Source organism: Micromys minutus (genome assembly GCF_963924665.1).
Source record: "Micromys minutus genome assembly, chromosome: 20".
NCBI classification, from domain to species: Eukaryota; Metazoa; Chordata; class Mammalia; order Rodentia; family Muridae; genus Micromys; species Micromys minutus.
Window position 1 is genome coordinate 24,838,199 of NC_137955.1, and position 22,374 is coordinate 24,860,572.

Sequence of the window (22,374 nt, forward strand, 5' to 3'; positions counted from 1 at the left end):
TCATGTTTGCTGACAAATTTAAAACAATTTCTTCTATAAAATACTGTCAGATAAATAATAAAATAGAAAAATACTGTATATCAAAGTCTGGCTGTATCTTACTAAAACATGTTTATTTATTTCTGCTCTCTCTAGATACATGTCTACATTTTCCATACACAGTACAGATAGAAACACATGTAGAATGTGTACATTATTATTCAGTTTTTATTTCAATAAGCAATATTCAGGGAGCTATACCACGCTAACCTCCCTTCTCAAGAAGCATGTTATTCAAGAGGGAGACCATGCCTATAATTTAATAAGCAAATGACAGTGGGGGGGGGGGGATTAAGTGAGAGACAGGAGAGAGAGGTGCATAAGTCAGATGTAAGAGTACACAATAAACATTTCAATGAGTTTTAGTTACTTAATCAAATCCTCTTGTCTAAGAACCCAGTAATTATATTAATATCCTATGTCTATCACAAAGTTATCCATTAGAAACTAGCCATGCTATGCCAGGAATTCTAGTAATTAAGAGGCTTAGATAAAAGGATCTTGAATTCAGGGCTAACCTGGGCTACACGGTGTGTTAAAACCTAACCTGAAGGGCTGGAAAGATGTCTCCTGGAAGTATTTCTCAACACTTCATAATATGGGTTAAATAGCACATCTAAGCCATCCCATGACAATCTTTCCTTCAGACAATAATGTCATGGGACAGTGCAATGTTACCTAACTCCTCCTGAACACTCTCTAACCAAACTGCAAAATACTAATGTCTTAAAGAGTATGTATATATCTCTCATTTCTAGATCCTCAGGCCACAAAACAGCAAACAGAAAAATTGTGGGAATGAATGAATTTTTCATTTACAGTGAAGCTTTGGGATTGCTGGTTAGAATCATAAAGACAAACAGATGCTATTCCACCAGGTCAGTGTAATCAGGGGTATAGAATTACAGTTCCCAAAATGAAAACCTTTTAAGAAAATGATTGTACCACAACTAAATACAGATCAAACACCGCGACAGCAAAGAAGTAAGGCAGATTTGGTGTAGGCTATTTGTCTCTGAGAGGCTGCTATGGTCTAGTACTGCAACAGATTTAAAAAGGCATTTAGGAACCAGAGGGGAGCTGAACACGAATAAATAAACAACTAGGAAATTTTCCATTTATTTTAAAACAAAGATACTACTTTAAGATTTAATATTCTCTGAGAAGTATTACACATAACCTATTTAAGAGGTGAAAATATTCCAACAAAAATTAAAAAAAACAATTAAAAGGTTCAACAATTGGATTTGAAGATTTTTTTCTCAATTGAACTATATAGGATATTCTTCTATCTGGCAATGAGTTTAAGCAAGAAAACACGTATAAGTGCTAAGTACTGGGACAACATTTGAAATGTTTCAGTTAGAAAGGAAATTATCATAACCCACATCTCATTTCATAACTAATTCCTTTTTAGTCATTCAGCAAGTAGAAATACCATTGCAAAAAAGAGCTGGTATGAGAATTATTTCATTTAATTCAATGCAGAATATGCCTATACAGAGACAATTTCTAACACTTGAGCATAAACCTTAGACCGCAGAAACTTCATATTTACATTAGGAGTGAATTAGAGGAATTGTTTACATTAAAAACCAATGTTTTACTGGAAATCAAGTAGGGTATAACTCAAACAAAGCCCAGATAATTGGCATAACTTAATCATCTAAAATAGTAGCAATCCATCTTTTTGGAGTATATCCTTTGGTGACTGCACTTTTTCCAGAACTTTTTACTAATGACTTTGAAATATGACTTAGTGTGAAATTCATAATTACAATAAAATATTTTCAAGATTTTCCTGCCAAGGAACACCACAGATTAAGTTACTTCAGTGTAGTAATTTATTATAAGAACTCATAACAAAAGCTACAGTGCTAATGGAAAAAGAGAAGATACTACTTCTTGTCTTGCAATCGGGTTATTTCTCAGGCTCTCGGGTCTGCCTCAGTAGTAAGCACATCTCTAAAGGTTCTCGAGAATGTGGAAGGCTTCTAGGACGGAACCTGATACTTTCTAAACCTTAAAATCTTTTCCTAACTTGTTAGAATCGATGAACAAGAAAAGGAACAATAGTGGCTCTAGTAATAAACCATATATATTTAAACATTAATATCCAGAGTATAGTTTTTAAATAATTCTACACTTCCATAACAAAACAACCAGATTCAAAACCAGGCAAAGGGCTGGTGATGTAGCTCAGTGGTAGAAAATTTATTTTGTATGTGCAAGACCTAATTTCAAGACTCATAATCATTATAGACAAACAGACAGACAGAACTGAGGCAAAAGATTTGAATAGGATATTTCTCCAGAGAGAAGCAAATGAGTAATAAACTCGTAAAAAAAAATGCAATTTCACTAATCTCTAAAAAGACACAAACCTAGCTGTGTGTAATGGCACATGCCTTTTATCCTGCTCTCCCAATGTAGAGACAAGTGGATCCTGGGTCAGTCAACCTGGCCTACATACTGAGTTCTAGGCAAACTAAGACTTCACTGTCAGGTCCTTTCTCAAACAAATAAATCTGAGACGGCCCAAAGGGGTTAAATAGCACTTACTGCTATTTTCAATCAAATCTGGATTCTCCATACATGGCTTTCAAAACCAGGGTAAGTTCCTAACAATTGTTTACAACCAGAGAAATTACAACCAACTTCCAAGGGATATCTGTCAGTCTGGAGACATCTCCTTGACTGTGGAGATGCTGCTGGCTGCAAATAATCCTACAGTGTACAACATGACACTCACAATAAAAACTTATCTGGGCCAAAATGTCAACTGAAATAAGGTTAAGAAATGTCAGCTTTTTAAAGTTTTTGCTTATACTTTTTTAAAATGAAGAAAATGATGATACGATTGACAAGTATTCATGACATAGAGAGAGCTGATCAAACACTAAAGTCTACAGCTAAGGTGTTATGAGAGTTAGTTTTAATTTCCAACTTAATACAATCTAAAATCACTTGGGAAGAGTCTCCTGGAGAGACTGCCTGGGTCAGGCTGCCCGCAGGCATACCTGTGGACTGTCCTGACGACAGTAGTTGAAGTGGAAGTCCAAAGTGGGCAGCACTATTGCATGGCTGGGCCACACAGGAAAAGGTGACCTGAGCACAAATGGGCATGCACACACTCATTCCTCTGTTTGTTGGCTACGGAAGCATGTGCCAGCTGTCTCCAGACCCGTGACTTCCCCGCAACCTAGACCTGGGAACCGCAATAAACCCCTTCCTCCCTAAACTCTTTGTCAGGATATTTTGTTACGAAACAGAAAACAAAGCTAAGCAAGATAACATTTCTATTTGTTTGTTCCTTTTCTCTCTGCTTTGCACACTTAGCTCTAAGTGGCCCTGAGTTACACCCCTTCCTAAGCCCCCACGACACCGTCACTCGGAGCCTCTTTCTGTGCTCAGCTGGGCTTCACGCTCTCTGCCACACACATGGCCTACCACCAAATACTACGCTGTCAACAGGTACTTAACGTTACTAAGTACAAGCCTCAAAGCCCTTTTCAGTTATGATACCTGTTTCTAAGACAAGACCAGAAAATTAAAAAAAAAAAAAAAAAAAAAAAAACCAAAAAACAAAAAACCTTTGGTTGGCCAATGAAGCAAATATGATAGAATTAAAGTTTTCATTTTCTTTGGATGCACTGAGGTCTAAATACATCAAAACCTTACCCATCAAATTCTAAGCACTGTTCCATGACTCCTTTCTACTCCAGATTCACTAGTTCAATGATTAAGAATCATTTCTTTCTAATCATCTCCTTTCTAATTCCCTAGTTTTCACATGAAAACACATGACACAGGAAAAATTGAAAATAATATAAATATTATAAATTAATGTCATGTTAAAGGCCTAGGGACGAGATAGCTCAATGGCTAAAAACACTCCTTACTCCTGGAAAGAACCTAGATTCAGTTCTCAGCATCCACATGGTGGCTTACAGCAATCTCTAACTTCAGCTTTATGGGATGGGATGTTCTCTTCTGACCTCTGTAGGTACCAGTCAAAAATATATGCTTTTCCCACTCATTGAGGCAAGGGCTGAATGTTGAGCCTAGACTTCTTCCTGCTAAGACTATAACCTGGCATTACACAGAGAGCTCTTAGGAAACACAAGGTCTTCACACCCACTGGCAGGTCATGAGCCATTCTCTGTCCCAGGAACCCCTCTCTGTTTTGTGATGTAAGCAGACCCCATAAGCAGACGATGGACGTCCACTTCCACTGTGGGAATGAAGCATACTATAGCTGGTCTGACTAGGGGGCACTTTAAACAGTGCTGGGGAGAGTCAGAACTCATACCGTCTTCTCACAGGAACACAGCAACCAATACAAGCATCCACAGAGACCAGGCAGGGATGTGGAACTCCCATCTCACCTACCTGTCCCGGGGTTCAGCAAAGGACAAGCTGACCTTCACCTGGCACAATACAGCAGATTCCCACCCTCCATCTTCACTCCACCAATGTAGGGTCAAATGAATACAGTTAAATACAAGATGTATGGAAGGTGCAGAGATCAAAACATCTTAAAAACCTCCATTATACATCCTACCAAAACCCAGGAAGATCTCAGAAAGAAATTAAATTTTAAAAAAAGACAACCAACAGATGAAAATACTGAGTTAACAGAGACTTCAGAATTACCAGACAGATGAATGCATCCATGATTTAAAAAAGAAGGAGGAGGGGGAAGGGAGAGGGGGTGGGGAAGAGGAGGAGGAGGAGGAAGAAGAGGAGGAAGAGGAGGAAGAGGAAGAAGAGGAAGAAGAGGAAGAGGAGGAGGAGGAAGAGGAGGAGGAAGAAGAAGAGGAAAAGGAGGAGGAGGAGGAGGAGGAGGAGGAGGAGGAGGAGGAGGAGGAGGAGGAGAAGGAGAAGAAGAAGAAGAAGAAGAAGAAGAAGAAGAAGAAGAAGAAGAAGAAGAAGAAGAAGAAGAAGAGACCTCAGCAACAGATAATATAATTAGAGGCAGAGTTTTATTTGAAAAGTACAGCAACAGAAATGTCAAGCTCAAGGTATGAACTCAACAACAAAAGAAAAGTGATCAGAAAGGGTCCATAAGCCAGCAGAGAAACAACTGAAATATAAACCTAACAACAGAGTCAGAAAGAGACTTGAAAATCTTCAAAACCACAACAAAGAACAAGCGTTGTGTACAGTGAATCTCTGGAAGAAAAAAAGGAAAACAGAAAAGCTCTCTACAGAAACAATGACTGCAGAAGCCCGATCTACAGAGCAGGCTCTAGGCCACTCATGGCCACACAATTGGTAATCCTCTCAATAAAATAATTAATTAATTAATTAATTAAGATAAAAATAATGACTGAAAACTTCCCAAGCAGAAAAAAAGATTAAAGCATGAAGAAAGTGAGGAAAACCTAAACAAAATAAAAAAATCAAAGAAATCTATCATAACTAAACTTTTCTTTAAAAATAAAAGCCTAAGGAGCAACCAAAGGAAAGACTGTATCAGTGGAGCAATGGCTACTGGAAAGACAGCAAAAGGCTCAACAGAAGCATGGAGACGAGGCTATAGCACAATATTTTGGCATGCTAAGAGAACAGAAATGTAGAGTCCTGTCATCAGTGAAATCAGAACAAACCATAGCAATCAAGTGGGGGCAGGGTGCAGCTATAAGCCCACATACTTGGTAACCTAAAGCAAGATGGTGACTTTGAGGTCACTATCGTGACACAGTGAGTTTAAGGCCAAACTGGACAACTGAGCAAGACTGTCTCAAAATGAGTAACGAGTTGGGGATACAGCTCAGTGGTCTGCCTCCCTAGCACACAGCTTTGCTTCCAGTGCCAATACCGTGGAGAAGGGGTGAGAAAGAGGAGAAAAGACACGGAAGGGGGAGGAAGTGGGAATGGGGAGGAGAAGAAGGATAAGAAAAGGGAAGAGAAATGTGGATGGTGGTAGAAGAGATGAGGACAAGAGGAGAGAGGATGTGGGAGAGGATGGATAAATAAAGACCTAAGGAAACATGTCCCCAGCAGAAAGAATGATAAAAAGAAGTTATATGAACAAATTGCAAAAAATAAGAGAGGTACAATAAGAGAAAGCATGTGATGGCGAAAACCAACAGTCCTAGCACTTGGGAGAGAAAGGGGACAGTCACAAACTCAAGGCCAGACCTGGTGTAAACAAAAAAAAAAAAAAAAAAAGCGTTTTCCCTTTGTCTATAAATAGGAGACAGTTGGAGATGAAAATGTCTCTCCTTCCCCCTAGTGCCCACTTCAGAGAACGAGACCTTCACACCCAGCACAAATCACACCGAGTGCTCTAGAAGAAAGCTTCTAGCATCCTCTGCTGACAGAACTCTGCAGATGTAATGTTTGTAAATATTAAGTATCCGGTGAAGGTAAAAGTCAATCCGCTTCCTCAGGCTGTTTTAAAAATAAAACAACTCTTCAAAGTCAGCTTCAAATTAAATTGGCCGAAAGCGGCAATGAAAACCACAGTCTGGCAGACCGACAGGAGGGACAGGCACTGCCGCCAAGCCTGGGAGCTTTAACTCAAGCCCACTTGGTGGCAGAGAGAGACTCCTGAAAGTTACCTCTGACTTCCATGTGCTTTTGCTTGCACACATGCACACACACACCACATGAATAAGTAAAATTAGCTTTGTCTGAAACAGCAGAGAATGACAGTGACCCAGGGCAGTCCTGTCACACACAGGGACCCTAACTTGACTTCCATGAACTGTCTCACTGTCACAGCGCCTCATAAAAACTTGATGAGAACCCCACAACTTCCAATCCCCCATCCTTTCCCTGTGCATGCAGGAGACTGACTGATACAGGTGGTTGGCAGTGACCAAGTCCGAGGGGATGAAAGGCTTCAGACCAGAAGACAGAGAAACACAGTGGTGGCCCAAACTTGGACTGTCTGGCACAGAACGTGCCAGCCAGGGAGTCAGACGGAGTTCATGAAAAACAGGTGTTCACAACTCAAAAGTCACTGTTACACTGAGCCTTTAGTTACAGTCATAAAACTCAAACTGGCCATTTTCCGCAGTAATGTGAAACAAGATAGCAAAGGAAACCTGAGGACAATGAAACCCTCAATAGTTCCAAAGTCTCCGTTTAATTACTTGTAACCTCCTTCACCTTATAAAAAATGGAATTATGTACAAACAAGGATTTTTTTTAAATGATTTTTCAATTCTTTCTCTGGCATTTCCCATCTAAACTGTTACTTATTCAATTCAAAGAAAAATAAAAATAAGTCCTCAAATCCTGTTAGAAAGAACAATTACGGGCTGGAGAGATGGCTCAGTGGTTAAGAGCACTGACTGCTCTTCCAGAGGTCCTGAGTTCAAATCCCAGCAACTACATGGGACTTACAACCATCTGTAATGAGATCTGATGCACTCTTCTGGTGTATCTGAAGACAGCTACAGTGTACTTATATATAATAAATAAATAAATCTTTTTTTAAAAAAAGAACAATTACCATTAACATCCATATAGGCAAAACCAAATCAAAAATGAGTAAAAAGCACATTTGTCACTAAAAGCAATTAATATATTAACATTTACAACCCATTAGCTTGAACAGTAACAGCCACACAAACGCTAGCTAACTACTCAAGGAAATGCACATATTTAAGAGAGTTGCAGATGTCGCTCACTTGGCAGAATGCTTGCCCAGACTGTCAGATCTGAAGGAAACTCCAAAAGGCTATCCAAATATCCAGGAATGGGTTTAACCTGGACTATAAGAGGATTTCTGGAAGTCAGATAAAAGCCAGCATTCCTTAGAAATTTGTGAAACTGATTCCCATCTACCAAAATAAGTCATAACCTTTACAGGGACATTTGTTACCTGTGGTGCCTATTAGTACACAAGCTCACGCTGGCCTCCAGATGCCTTAGGCTGTTCTCTCCCTCACATCAACAATAAAAACCTTCTCCTTAATATATACCATAGAACAGTCAGGTCTTCAGTTTATACAGAGGCCCTGAGTTCCACTTCCCACATTCAGAAGTAAGAGGAAGCCAGCCTAAGGATTCAAAGCTGTGGTCATCAAATTAAAGAGGTGGGTGAAGGAGGACCTTTTCCGTGTTCCAGGGCAGTGAGGGCTACACAGCACTTGGAAAAGGAGCAATGTGCTGACACTGCTACTGCAGTCTACAGTGTCCCGGTGCGGTCTACAGTGTCCTAACCAGAACTGCTCTAGCGTCTCCCCATCGAGCCCTAGCCATCAAAAACTCATTTTTCAAAGGTCTATGGTTAGGACACAAGGAACATGATATTACCTCATTTTTCTTAGGGTAGTGCTCACAATCACTAACTACTACACAACTACATTTATTTAAAGAAGGCAGAAATCCTGGTTCTTAGAGAAACATGTTGACTTACATTTCTGTTTTTTTCTTCGTTTACTCTCTCTAAAAAAATTTGATCAGCTCAGGACACCCCAAGATCAAGTTCTCAGTACAAGGGAGATTAATTTGCCCCAGAGGGACCAAAAACAGAGAATAAAAAACAAGGCCAGGAGACAGAGAAAGAGAAAGAAGGGGAAGGGAACAAGAGAGTGGGAACAAACAGCTGCCTCTGGATAGAGCCAGATGTGACCCATAGGAAAATGGCAGTTTATAAAAGTACAAGGGGAAAGCCCATATAAGGTGAGGTGTTTAATTTTAATTGGGCATGTTAATCGGGTGAGCAAAGGGGAGCTTTTTGATTGCTGGACTTCAGCACTTTGATAGCAGGACCTCAGGAGAAGGAAGTGGCCAAAAGAAGAGCAATCCCTGCCAGAGCCATGTTTGCCATGATAAAGCTGACTAGAGTCAGTTCAATCTCTACTTCCATTTGGATGCATGATTACCCAAAAAAAAGACAGAATGTCATAAAATTAACATTTTAATATGAGAACATTCAATTCCACTTGACCCCTCTCACAATGGGCTGGTCCCTCCCACACCAATCCCTAATTTAAAAAATGGCCTCCATACCTGTCACCCAGATCTCCCTCCTCTCTGTTGACTCTAACTTGTGTCAAAATGACAGAAAACTAACCAACTCATAGGGGAATGTGAGACAAATGTTAATAAGCATGGAAGATGGGAAGGGAGCGCTGAGGGGTTGACTGGGATCCACTGGAAACCAGTAAATCTCTTTGTCAGAGAGATCTAGTAGACAGAAGAGAGTAAAGTCTGACTGGCCTGTCATTCAGAGCCTCTGTTTTAGCCTATTCTGATACAAGTTTTAGACGTGTCCATAAAAAAGAATTGGAGACTGAGTTGCATGTTAGTTGTAGAAACAATGGGATTACCATAAAACCTCCTTCAAAAAAAGTGTTAATCAAATTCAACTGAGAAAAAGTTATGTTATTTACTGCTATAACTTGTTTCATTAGAGTGTCACTTTCTCTACAGGAAGCATTTAAAATGCACATTCTCTAGTAAGACCTCTTACTGGGAATTCTTCTGTAAATCAAACACAACAAAACAACAATCTCTGCCTTTATTTCCCAAAACATTTCAATGATTTCCCAAATGAAATCTTTGCGAAGGCCAGTTATACGGTGAATTCCCATAATTCAATGAACTGCGAAGACTGCACTTCATTTCTCAAGAAAAGAAGCAAAGAGCAAAGCAAACAGACACAGAGAATTCACGTTAAACTCATGCACGCTGGTACAGTAACCAAATCTAAGAGTCTGACAATTGGTTTAGAAGCCACAAACCTTGTTTTCTGTATTTTTGGTTTAAGACAGAATCTCACTATTTGGTTCAAGCTAGAGAGAGAAGAAAGTATTTGTGCACACATGCATATCTGTCTGTCTGTCTGTCTCCAGATTAAATCTATGCTAGGCAACCACTTTAACAACTGACCTGTAGCCCCAATTCAGCTGCTTTTTCTATAATGAATGACTCCATTGTTCGTGAATATACATTTTAACAAATTGTCTTATTGTTCCTGGGAAGAAAGTAGTTTGTGTTCAAAAAGCATGAATAAAATCAAATAAGCATATTACATATAAACATACACACAGTGTATACATTATGAAAAACTGTTATAACAACAGTTAATTTTTTTTAATCCAGAGCAAAGATTTGCAACAATAACAAGAATCAAACACTAAGTATAGACTTACGCCTGGGGACTGGATAAACTCTTTACCCACTGTTATTCATCCTTTGTATGAGAAGCTTTAAGTTGTAGTGGGATCTTGGCTTCCAAAACTAAATATTATACTTCTCAATAGAAGAGGCAAGGTTCAAAATAAATGGCCTTTTTATCTTTTCTGTCTTCCTGCTGACGGTTCTACAAAACTCATGACCTTGAACATCCATCTTAAAACTCAAATAATGATGGCAGAATTTAAAGGAAGAGAAAACCAATTATAAAGCAATTATGCACCATGCACTGAGCCTGCCAACTAACTTAAAGTCTGACTCTTGGGGAAGAAAAATAAGATTTCTGTCTTTGCTAAGCCACTGTTACTTTGCATTTTCTGCCACTGACAGCCAAGTCAGCAATGTGCTAACTAATAAAATAGGTTAGTTATTGGCCACAGACTCGCTTCAAGGGACAGGATGTCAAATAATAATGTTAACTAATATGGGCTAAAGGACAAATATACCATTAAATGGCCAGAAAAAAAGCAAGTAAATAAATCTCTGTAGAGAAAAAAGGAAAGAGAAATATTTACTGACTGTTCAGTGGTCTTTCTTTTATGCACTGAAAGTCTCATATTTTCCTTCATATTCAAACACATCAAATATTAGATTTTCTAATGTTGAGTGCTGCTATTGTTATGCAACAGAATATCTACATTTTTAAGTCTCTTAACAACATGTATTCAATCAAAATGATACAATCTAAGCAGGTTAGTTAATCCTGTTGGTTTTAGGTAAACTAACACTGATTAATAATCTCACTTGAATGTAGGATTGATCATTTCAGCTTTAATTAGCAAAAATGTCTACATGAGCAAACAGTAACATGAAAGTTAACATTTTAATCCTAATCATAAAGAGACTATCTGTACAGATTCTTTTTGTTGAGAGTTTTTTTTTCTTTTTTTTTTTTTTTTTTGATTCATTTGTAAGAGGGGGAGGAGTGTGTGTATGTGTGTCTGTATGTGCACTCACACATGTGTGCGTGTGTGCATGTGTTTTAGAGATAGGGTATTACTATATAGCCCTATGTGGCATGAAACTCACTGTACTTACAACTCCTGACCTTCTTGCCTCCACTTCCCAAGGGCTGGGACTATAGGAAGCCAGAGAGGTCATCAAATCCCTTAGAAGTGGAGTTACAGATGGTTGTATGATAGATGCCATGTAAGTGCTGGAAATCAAATCCAGGTCCTCTAGAACAGCAAGCACTCCTAACAGCTAAGTCATCTCACTCGCCTCTTGAAAAACCTTTTTTATAAAGGAGAAAAACTGCCAATGATGGCCAAAGTTTGGTGCCACTCCCTGCCCTACTGCGTCACCAGCAAGGACACAGAGTGGTTTCTATAAGTCTGTGTTCATTTTGTCTTCCAAGTCTGTGCTTTCATATACTACTGTATCAAGTCATTTGGGACTAGGTAAGAAAGATATGACTACTCAATAGTCTCTGAGACTATTGTCATACTTATAGAATATAGAATACTACATCCATATTCCATGTGGTCCCACTGTGTCTTTTCATCTGTTCTATATCTTTGAACTTGGCTGCTTTCCTATAAAATGTAACAGTGCTCTGAAATTTTCTGAGTAACAAGAAGCTGAAGTTAAAACTCAGAAATCCTTGGATGAAGAGCTGCTCCTAAGCTGCTCTGTTCCCCTCCTAGGCAGAGCTTGTGCTTGTCACATGACTTATGTTATGGAGAGTTTAACCCTGCAGCAGCGAGAAGATGACCCACAGCAATGGGTCAGCAAAGAGGAGTCTATATGAGAGAAACAATACTGGATTTGATCATAGATGTGTTGAACTTAGAATACGAAGCTTAAATATGAACATGTTTCATGAGTAGTCATAACTTAGATCTTAAGTAGCTGCCAGGAATGAACATGAGCTATGAGTGCAGGAGGCACAAGGAACTACTAAGGAACAAGCGACAGGGAGGTAAGGAGAGGGAGGCCTTAGACCTGACAAGGCAGAGAACTAGGAAGTAGGAGCAGGATGCAAATGCCACTGGAGTTTATTTGCTTTAAAGTGCGTGCCTCATAGCAAGAGTTTGGTAACAGTCAAGGGGTAGGCAGCAAACCAAGAGTTCCAAGACAGGAAGGTTTGGTTTCAGGGCACAGATCAAGTGCTCCACATCACAGACGTGGTAGAATGAGACCTGAGAAACAGTCTTTGGATTTAGACTGTTTTCTTTTTCTCTTTGTATGCTGTTTTGTTTTGCTGTTGGTTTATGTTGATGTAGCCTTGGCTACTCTGGAATGCCCTTTGGCCAGGCTGCCTTCAAATTCAAAGCAATCCTCCTACTGACCCAGGCTGGGTTTGCATACTCAGAGTATCCCGGATGGGAGTCATCCTGGAAGGTGGAAACTGACAGCACAGACTTAGAGAAGAACAGAAAAGCTGGAAGCAGTTGCTGCTTCAGAAACATTTGGTCTTGAGAAAGGTGCTTAGAGAGTAGCCGGAAGACTAAGGCAGACTACAAAACCACTTCAGTGTGCTCACACACTTAGGGCCACGAGGAAAGAGACATGAAATGATGAAAATAAAAGGAAAAACAGAAAATACAAAAGACCAATGGTGTGATGTAAACACAAGAGAGCAAAGTAAGGCTTACAGTGTTCAAGCATCATGACACCCAACACATCCTACTATGTAACCTAGACATATCCTGGAAACACAGTTCCCTGCTCGGGGGACAAGGGTATGCACAACTGTAATCCCAGCACTCAGGAGGCAGAGACAGGCTGATCTTTGTAAGCTCAAGTAGAGCCTGTTCTACAGTGAGTTCTCGAACAGCCCGAGCTACAAAGAGAATCCCTGCCTCAAAAAAAACAAACCACAAAAGAAACAACAATAGCCAAAATGATGGTGATGATGATGTTGATGATAACAATTATAATAATAATAATTACTATTATAATATTATATAATAATAATAATATTATATTATTATTTTGTGTACTTTTGCTGAGTATTACCTTAAAACGGTTTTCTAAACTAACAAGTAAAAAACTCTAGACTCCAAGTACAGACAAGATAAAGTTACTTCTAAGGTCAGAAATATTTGAATTCAATATTCAAATACAGGCCAAAAACTGCTACTCAAAGCCAGGCATGATGGAGCACATTTAATCTCAGCACTCAGGGGCAGAGGCAGGCTGATCTCAGAGTTCAAGGCCAGCCTAGTCTACAGAGAGATTTCTCAGGACAGCCAGGGCTACACAAAGATACCTTGTCTGGAAAATAAACAAACAAAAAAGATTGCTACACAAATCACCTGTAACGTGATGTGAAACTACCCATCTCTATCCTATATTCATGGTTTCCTTTGGCTATAGCTCCATTTCCATTGTTATTTGACCAAGGAAGCTGCCAACATTCCAGATATCTGAATTAATGAGAACAGAAAAGTTATATGCTCACTCAGAACCTTAAACACAGCATGAGGTTTCCACTCATCACAAATGAAACTCTATCATCATCTGAAAACTGGAAGGCTTGATGTGAAGGTAACACTGGGACTCTAAGAAAACCACCTCCAGGTTACATTCCCATTTCAAAAGCTTCAAGCTAACTGTTTATCCATCCACTACCACCGCTGTAACCTTTCAGAGATTCTGTGTAGTGAATCAAAAAGAGAGAGAAAGGAATAAAACAGATACAGAGAATTCCCCAAGCCCATTCTGCCTTCTCTCTCTGGTCAGATCTAAGTCTCCAGTGATACTAATATGCTTTGCATTACCATTAAGTGTGCACTTGAAAAATCCAGCTGTCACATGTGACTAACAGCCTTGCTTTGACCAACACGTAACTTTATACATTTGTAAAGCAGCAATGATCAGTGTAAGCTTGCAAATGGACTTCTGAAGCCCTTGACTTAACCACACTTTGACTCTGCAGACAGCAGTAATTTGGGCTTACTTACACATCAGTTCCAAGGCAAAAGCCTGCTCTTCCTCATGAAGTTTCTTTGCTAGACAAACTGATTACCCATAATCTAGTACTGTGCCCTGTGCCTTTGCTACTTCCAATCACTCTTGTGTACTATCACTTACCCAAGACCATGTCCCCTAAAAACATAGCCAGATACAAGGCTCAATCAAGTTCTGCTCCTGGACAGCATTTCTTCACATTTTCTGGATTCTTCTAATCAGCCTCATCTTCTACTCTCATAAAAACATAACCCTATGTTTTGATTACATGACATCTCAGCAATGTATTTGTATCTGCATACTACAGCATGTGTGTGTATGTGTTATCCTGCATACTACAGCATGTGTATGTGTGTTATCCTGCATACAAGAGCAGTGTGTAATGCCCTGCATAGTACATCATGTGTGTGTTATCCTGCATACTACAGCAGTGAGTAATATCCTGTATAGTACATCATATGTGTGTTATCCTGCATACTACAGCATGTGTGTGTTATCCTGCATACAAGAGCAGTGTGTAATACCCTGCATAGTACATCATGTGTGTATTATCCTGCATACTACAGCATGTGTGTGTGTAATATCCTGCATACTACAGCATGTGTGTGTGTGTTGTCCTGCATATTACAGCATGTGTGTGTTTAATATCCTGCATACTATAGCATGTGTGTAATATCCTGCATACTATAGCATGTGTGTGTTTAATATCCTGCATACTATAGCATGTGTGTACTATCCTGCATACTACAGCATGTGTGTAATATCCTGCATACTACAGCATGTACAAGTGTGTAATAATCTCTTTCTTCCTCAACCTTGCAGACTCCTGATAGTCAGCTCAGTCAGTCATAATAAACACCACACTGGTACTTAAGCAACAGAGCTATATTCCGCATAGTTCTGGGATGCTGGAAGGCTAAAGTCAAGGGGATGGCAAGTTTGGATTCTGGTGACCTGCTATATCTTCAAATAGCTGCTCTTTTGGGTCTTGAGATAAAGATAAAGGTAGGCAAAAATTATCTAGTGTATCACATTCGTTTGTTCTCTTATTTTGTCAGCAGGGCCTTACCATGCAACCTAGAATGGCCCTGAACTTGAGCTTCTTCCTCCTCCATTTCCTGAGGACTAGGATTATAGGCCTGCACTATCCCACAAGCTTTGATGGCTCTCCATAGAAGAATATCATTTCCATGGTCTCTATTGATTCATCTTAACCTGAACTACTTCCTCAAAACCTCACCTCCAAATACAGCCACCCTTGTATGGGTTGGGTTGGGTTTCAGCATAAGAATTCTGACCAGATACAAACATTTAATCTATTACAAAACCCTGTCTCACATGTCACCTCTTCACCTTGTTCCTCAGAAGTCCATGTTTCCATAGCACTTTATGGCCTAGATACTGCTGTGGGCTTTGACTGCCTAAGAGTGCTTAAAGGGGAAATGCTAGCTGAGGGTGCATGTGCTCAACAGGTTGAATAATTACTGGCATTATTCAAGCCTATACTTCTCACTAATGGCCTCACTTCTGCCTTTATCATTCTAACAGTGCATGCGCCCATTTCCCCTGGTAATTCTGTCAGTGTCCACTTCACACGTCTGGAAACAGTGTCAAGTTCTCCTGAAGAGCAAACCTTTTACCATCAAGTGAGGTCACTCTTATGACTAATTATAATGACTAAAGATTACTTGATGTGAGTTTTGTGACATTAGTCATCTAACTTACTTAATGTGTTTCGGCTATATCCTTTTGTATATCTTTACCTCTCACTGTAATTCTATTTTAGATATGCCACCAATAATACAATAGAATCATAGAGTCCTCCCCAGTTCTGTAACTGAGAATTCCTCAGGTTATTCATGACAAGTTAAGTCTGCTGACATCTACTGTGACTACTGACACATCTGAACTAAGGCCTATCATTTTATCCTGTAACATCCATTTACCAAAATCTGCTACATTTTCCCCTTTTCAACCTTTTAGTAAAATCACTGTTTCTGAATGATGTATCAGGATAATGATGCTGTAAATGACACAGGGAAGATAATGCATTTTTCAGGAGAGAACCTGAAAACAGTAATAAAATCACTAAGGGCTGGGACCTAGCTCAGTGACAGAGGGCTGATAACCATTCAAAGACTGTGGGCTTACCGCTCTATCACCACAAAATGAAACAAATTTTAAAATTAACTAAAAAGTTAAAAGTTTTTTAAAGTCTGCTTTAAAAAAAAAAAAAAAAAAAAAAAACTATTTTTTTACATTTTCTTATTTGTGTGCTGTGTATGTGTGTATATATAGATATCAGAGAACAGCTTCCTGAGTCAGTTCTCTCCTTTCTACCATGTGACCCTAGGCGTGGAACTCAGGTCATTAGACTTGGAGGCAAGCACCTTAACTGGCCAAGCCACGTCCACAGCCCGAGTCTGATTTTTATTCTCCACAGGTGGTGGCCATCATACCCATGATTAGCAGTTGGGCAGGAAACTGCTCTCTATACTACTTTAAACTTGTAACTCCTCTGAATTCATACAGAGCCTCTGAATACTTACGTCCTCTTCTCCTTCATCCTCTAGTTCTTCATCATCATCATCTTCTTCTCCTTCTTCACACAAAGGTGGAGGTAAAGGGCCAAGGATATCTTCGTCCACAGCATTAACTGGTTCTCCTACCATTTTAGGGGGTAAAGGAGGGCCGATTAGCTCATCGTCAGATGAATCAGAACTGTCGTCACTGTCACTGCTGCTTGTGTCCCTGAAAACACAGAAACAGACACTCTTTCTTCTTCTGCTGCAGACCCTTCACCACCCCAGGTATCTCTGCAGACAGTACCAAGCTCTCAGGAAACCCCACCTCTCCTATAATGAATAAGCAAATAGGTTTACATTTTCGGTTCAAACTTTATGTGCATAAATGCATTGTTTAAATACTACTTTATCTTGGCTGGCAAGCTGGTTCACACACCTTTAATCCCAGCACTCAGAATGAAAAGAAAGGTTTTGGTTTTCTTTTAATGCAAAATTATCTGGCCACTGAAAACATTAAACTATGATGTTGATACTTAGCAGCTACGCTAAGTTAACTATGTTAACTAGTTCAAAAATAAGCATTAAACTGAGAACTAAACTGATCCATGTTAATTTCATGGTCCATTATCTAAGCCTAAAACTCCCATAAAATCTGAATTAATGCATTAGTTCCTCATTCCATTTCTGGTTTTTTACTTCTAATGTCAAACATTTTTTAATTTAACATATTTTCAGTATTCTGAAATCCAAAGTCCATGAAATTATGATTAAAATGTCTCTGATAGAAAACAAAATACATTCCATGTTTAAAGTAGCTCTTGATTCAGTGTGGTGCCAAAACAGGAACTGAAGCCTGAAGAACAGTAGACACAGGGTAGAACAGCTCAGAGGCACGTCCTCCTTCCTCTCCCCCAGCTCGGTCTGGAGCCAAACACTAAATGATGCCTACAACCAAGTTTAATTTAGGAAATAAATGCAAAAGCAAAATTCTCTACTTTTACTTTGATTGTTTGTTTGTTTGTTTGTTTTTGAGACAGGGTTTCTCTGTGTAGCCCTGGCAACTCTGTAGACCAGGCTGACCTCAAACTCAGAGATCCAGCTGCCTCTGCTTCCCAAGGGCTGAGACTAAAGGTATGGCCCACCATGCCCAGCCTGTGAGTTTCTTAGAAGGCAAATGACCAAACAGTTTCTACCTTACAGATGTCCTTGACATTTTTCTCCTACTGAAGTGATATTCCACAGGCTCAGTGACACTGCCTTTCAGGTCTGTGATTTATGAGTGGCAATTTATATCCAGAAAATGGTGGCAGTGGCTGTTGTTGCCATTTTGGTTTTGGCTTTTGATTGAGAAGGCTCTCATATAACCCTTGAGCTCCTGATCTTCCTGCCTCCACTTCACACAAGGGACATTTACATGTGCCACCAAGGCAGGTTCACATAACATTTTCCTTTGTTTCTGTTCTTGAGACAGGGTCTTACTCCATAGTCCTAGTTCACCTGGAACTCACAACGATCCACCCACCACCATCTTTACTGGTACTAAAGATGCACTACCACATCTGGCCCACATGCCATTTCTTTAAAGCCAAGAAACATGGAAATACTAGGTGATTATCTTTTTCTAAATTAATTTTCAATAACATTCCAGATTTTTCAGGAACTATTTACAAGGTATGTGAGACTGATTCTCAAAACACCACAAAGGCAAAGGAATAATAATAACCCTGCAGTTGTTTAAGAAGATGGTGAGAGCTGGGTGAGGTAACACGTACTTTAATCTCAGCACTTAGGAGGCAGAAGCAATCAGATTTCTGTGAATTCAGTGTCAATCTGGTCTATATAATGAGTTCTGGAACAGCCAGGACTGCCTAGAGAGACCCCGTCTCAAAAAACAACTATAACTATAGATATTGATGTGATATATTAATGACCAGGCATAGTGGTATACGTTTGCAATCCTAAGATTCCAAGAGATGAAAACAGAGGTTTATTGTGAGTTCCAGGGCATTATTGGTTACAAAGCAAATCTGTGCCTCAAAAATCAATAAGCAAATAAACAAAAGTAAACAAAAATAAGCTAATATGAGTGTGTCTATAAGCATGTGTATCTCTCAATGAGGCAGTCAGAAGTGCAGAAGAATAATCAGAAACTAGCTCACACTGTAAGTAGCAATCTACCACTATGAGCACAGCTTGCCTATAACAGTACTCAGAGAGAAGAAGCAGGAAGAACACAAGTTCCTGGCCAACTTGTCTCAAATATATTATATATAATATATAGCCTGCACAAGCCCCTCCTTGATCTTTGCAGTGTCCTCCCCAAAAACTGCACTAAAAGCTATCACCAAGTCTGTCACAGTGGTGCTTACTGTCAATCCTAGCTACTTCGGAGACTAGAAACAGAGAAGCCTCACCTCAAAACCACCAAGGGCCTCCCCCAAAGTGAAGCAAATCAAAATGATCACAATCATGGCCACTGGCCAGTCCCTATTATAGAGTGTGGGACTCATGCCTGACTATACAATGTTGCCATCAAGTGAGCCAGAAATGAAGTTAAAAAGGCTTCTGGTTCAACAAGACGCATGGAACAAGTATTTACATCACTTTCTCCTAAAGCACTCAGGTTCCAAAGCTGACTCTCAGCATCTCCATGGCCTAGGAGTACATGACTGTCTAAAGTGGATAAATGGTGGAATCTCCTTTATCTAAATTAGATTAGGAACATATAGAAAATGAGAGTTTAGAAGCCTTGTGGAAAAGCCAAGCACCTGGATGATGATTTTGAGCGATCTCTGACTGCACTTGAGCTTGATGGTGTTGGTTCAATATCTTCCATTTGTTTTCTTAATTCTTTTTCTCTGTTCATTTCTTCCTCTTTTTCTCTTGCTTCTGAAGATTAAAAGTAAACACAATGTCCAACAGTTAGATCTACCAACATCAGGCTAAAAATTAAATCACAAGAGACAATGTGACTGGAGGGGCTAAAGAAGCAATTCAGAGTACCTGCCCAACACACACACAGACCTGGGTCCCATCCCCAGCACAGCAAGAACCAGGAGAGATGGCACACATCTGGAATCGAATCCCACAGGAAGTAGAGGCAGGCTAGAGGTAGCTCAACAGTAAAGGTTGGGTGTGGTGGCACACGCTCCTTTAACCCCAAAGCTAGGGAGAAAGGGGCAGACGAATCTCTGCATGGTTAAGACAAACCTGGTCGACAGAAGGGGAACTCCAGACATAGTAAGACCTTTTACAAAGGACCCATGTTTGGTTCCCAATAGTCAAGCAGGCAACACACAACAGCCTGTAACAACCAGCTCCAGGGGCATCTGATACATCTAGCCTATAAGCAATCTGCACTCAGATGCACCTGTCACACTCAGACACACAATTAAAAAACAATATTAATAACTGCAGCAACTAAACAGCCTATGACGCAGACACACAAGAAAAAAAGCTAAGTCCAATGATAATAAGACACAGAAATCTGACTTCTAGGCACATACAGGAGAAACTAAAGACAGTACATGAGTATTTTGTTGCTGTTTGGTTTTTTTGGTTGGTTGGTTGGTTGTTTTTGTTTGGGTTTTTTTTTTTTTTTTTTTTTTTTTTGGTTGTTCTGTTTTTTAAGACAGTATTTCTCTGTATAGCCGTGGCTGTCCTGGAACTAGTTCTGTAAACCAGGCTGACCTCAAACTCCATCTGTCTCTGCCTCCCAAGTGCTGGGTTTAAAGGCTGACACAACACTATCACGTGGCTAGTTTTTTGGCCAGCCTGAAGCCTGCTGTGTAGACGAGGCTGGGCTCAGATTACCAGCCTACCTTCCTGCTTTCCCTCTTGTGTGGTTGCAATACTGCAGTGCACCACCCTGCTTGGCTTTGAAAACTGAGTTTTTCACCTAAATCATAGTGTTGCAAACATCTAAAATGGTGCAGCAAATTGTCTATCAACAGATGAATAGATGAGCAAAATATGGTACAGATCCGTACAGCGAAGTATTATAATTTAGTCTTTAAAAAAAGGGAGATATTCTGTAATGGATGAATATCAAGGAATCTATTCTAACAGGAATAAACCAGCCACAAAAAAAACAAAAGGTAAATACTAAAAACACTAAGGCAATAGCATAAATAAGACAGATAATAGCATAAATTAGTTGCCAAGAGCTAGAGAAAAATAATTATTTAATGATATGAAGTTTCAGTCTAATAAGATGAAGAGTTAGAGATGTGCTGTGGCAGCTACTCAGTACTAAACACTTACAAATGGGGGCCAGGGGCTAGAGAGATGGCTTGGTGGTTAAAAGCACTCCTGCTTTTGCAGAGGTACTGGGTTCAATTCCCAGCAACCACCTGCTGGCTCTCATGCCCTCTTTTCTGGCATGCAGGTGTACATGTATTTCATAAACATAAAATAAACAAATAAATCTTTTTTTTAATGGGGGCTAGTGAGATGGCTGAGCAGGTAAAGATGTTTATTACCAAGCCTGACCACAGCAGTTCAATCCCAAGACCCAACTCTTCAAGTTGTCCTTTGACCTTGTACAGTGGCCTGAACCACTGCCCACCCACACACACAATCAATCAGTGCAATTCAAAAGGTTTTAATGGAGCTGGTTGGTGTTGGTGCATGAACTTCGTTAATCCTAGGAAGGCTGGTGTTGGTACATGAACTTCGTTAATCCTAGGAAGGCAAAGGCAGACAGATCTCTGTGAGATCAAGGCCACGATGGCCTACAGAGTGAGTTCCAGGACAAGATGATCCCTCGAGCTTGCTGACCGGCCAGCCAGACCTTCACAAAGATGTAGTAACACACACCCTTTATCCCAGTGCTTGGGGGACAGGAATAGTGAATCTCTGTAAATTCAAGGTTCCCCTAGTATATAGTGTGAAGCAGTATATAGTCAAAACTAAATAAGGACCATGTCAAAATAATAAAATGATAATAACAATTAATAATAATAATAATAATAATAATGAAAACTAATGGGGGAGAAATCCAACTTTATCTTCTGATTTCCATGAGTATACACAAACACACACACACACATTTTTTTAAATGGTATGGTAATGTATACATGTAATCCCAATACTCAGGAGGCAGAAGCAATGCCACAAATTCAAGATCAGCCTGAGCTAAACAGCAAGATCTAGTACCAGATTATGTTGAAGATAATGAATTTTATGTTGTATTTTATTGCAACTTTATACACTGGAAAAGAAATTATTAACCTAAATGACCAACAGTGATAAAAGAATTAAACAAAATTATTACATAAAGCATCTCAATATAGTATAAAACATAGGCAATAAAAATAGTGATGAGCGGGCTGGAAAAATGGCTCTGAGGTTAAGAGCACTGACTGCTTTTCCAGAGGTCCTGAGTTCAATCCCCAGCAACCACATAGTGGCTCACAACCATCTGTAATGGATCCGATGCCCTCTTCTAGTGTGTCTGAAGACAGTGACAAGTGTACTCACATACATAAAATAAATAAATCTTTAAAAAAGAAATAGTGATGAGTCAAGAGAGGGAATGTTTCTGAGACTGCTAGAAGGAATGTTTTTGTTCCACAGATTTCCCATTACTGAACAATGTGGTAGCAGCATTACACACGACTGTGAGGAAAACGGTGACAGAGAACACAGATGTGCCAAGCAAATGTCATGAGAACCACAAATGCACCGAGTAAAAACCAGACCAAGGGCTGGAACACACTCAGAGGAAAAGGAT

The 22,374-nt window shown here is 39.6% G+C and overlaps 1 protein-coding gene across 2 annotated transcripts in view; it reads right to left on the reverse strand.

The window, feature by feature from the left end:
- The window catches only part of WDR70 (WD repeat domain 70), a 208,137-nt gene that overhangs the window by 172,684 nt on the left and 13,079 nt on the right, over positions 1 to 22,374 (reverse strand). Inside the window, exons 4-5 of one of the 2 annotated variants that reach the window (XM_080933536.1) lie at positions 19,409 to 19,526; positions 16,665 to 16,866 (exon numbers count right to left, since the gene is read on the reverse strand). In XM_080933536.1, the coding sequence (XP_080789662.1) occupies positions 16,665 to 16,866; positions 19,409 to 19,526 (320 nt within the window). Of the gene's footprint in view, positions 1 to 16,664; positions 16,867 to 19,408; positions 19,530 to 22,374 lie in introns of both variants that reach the window. The other variant, XM_080933535.1, reaches the window with a different exon arrangement.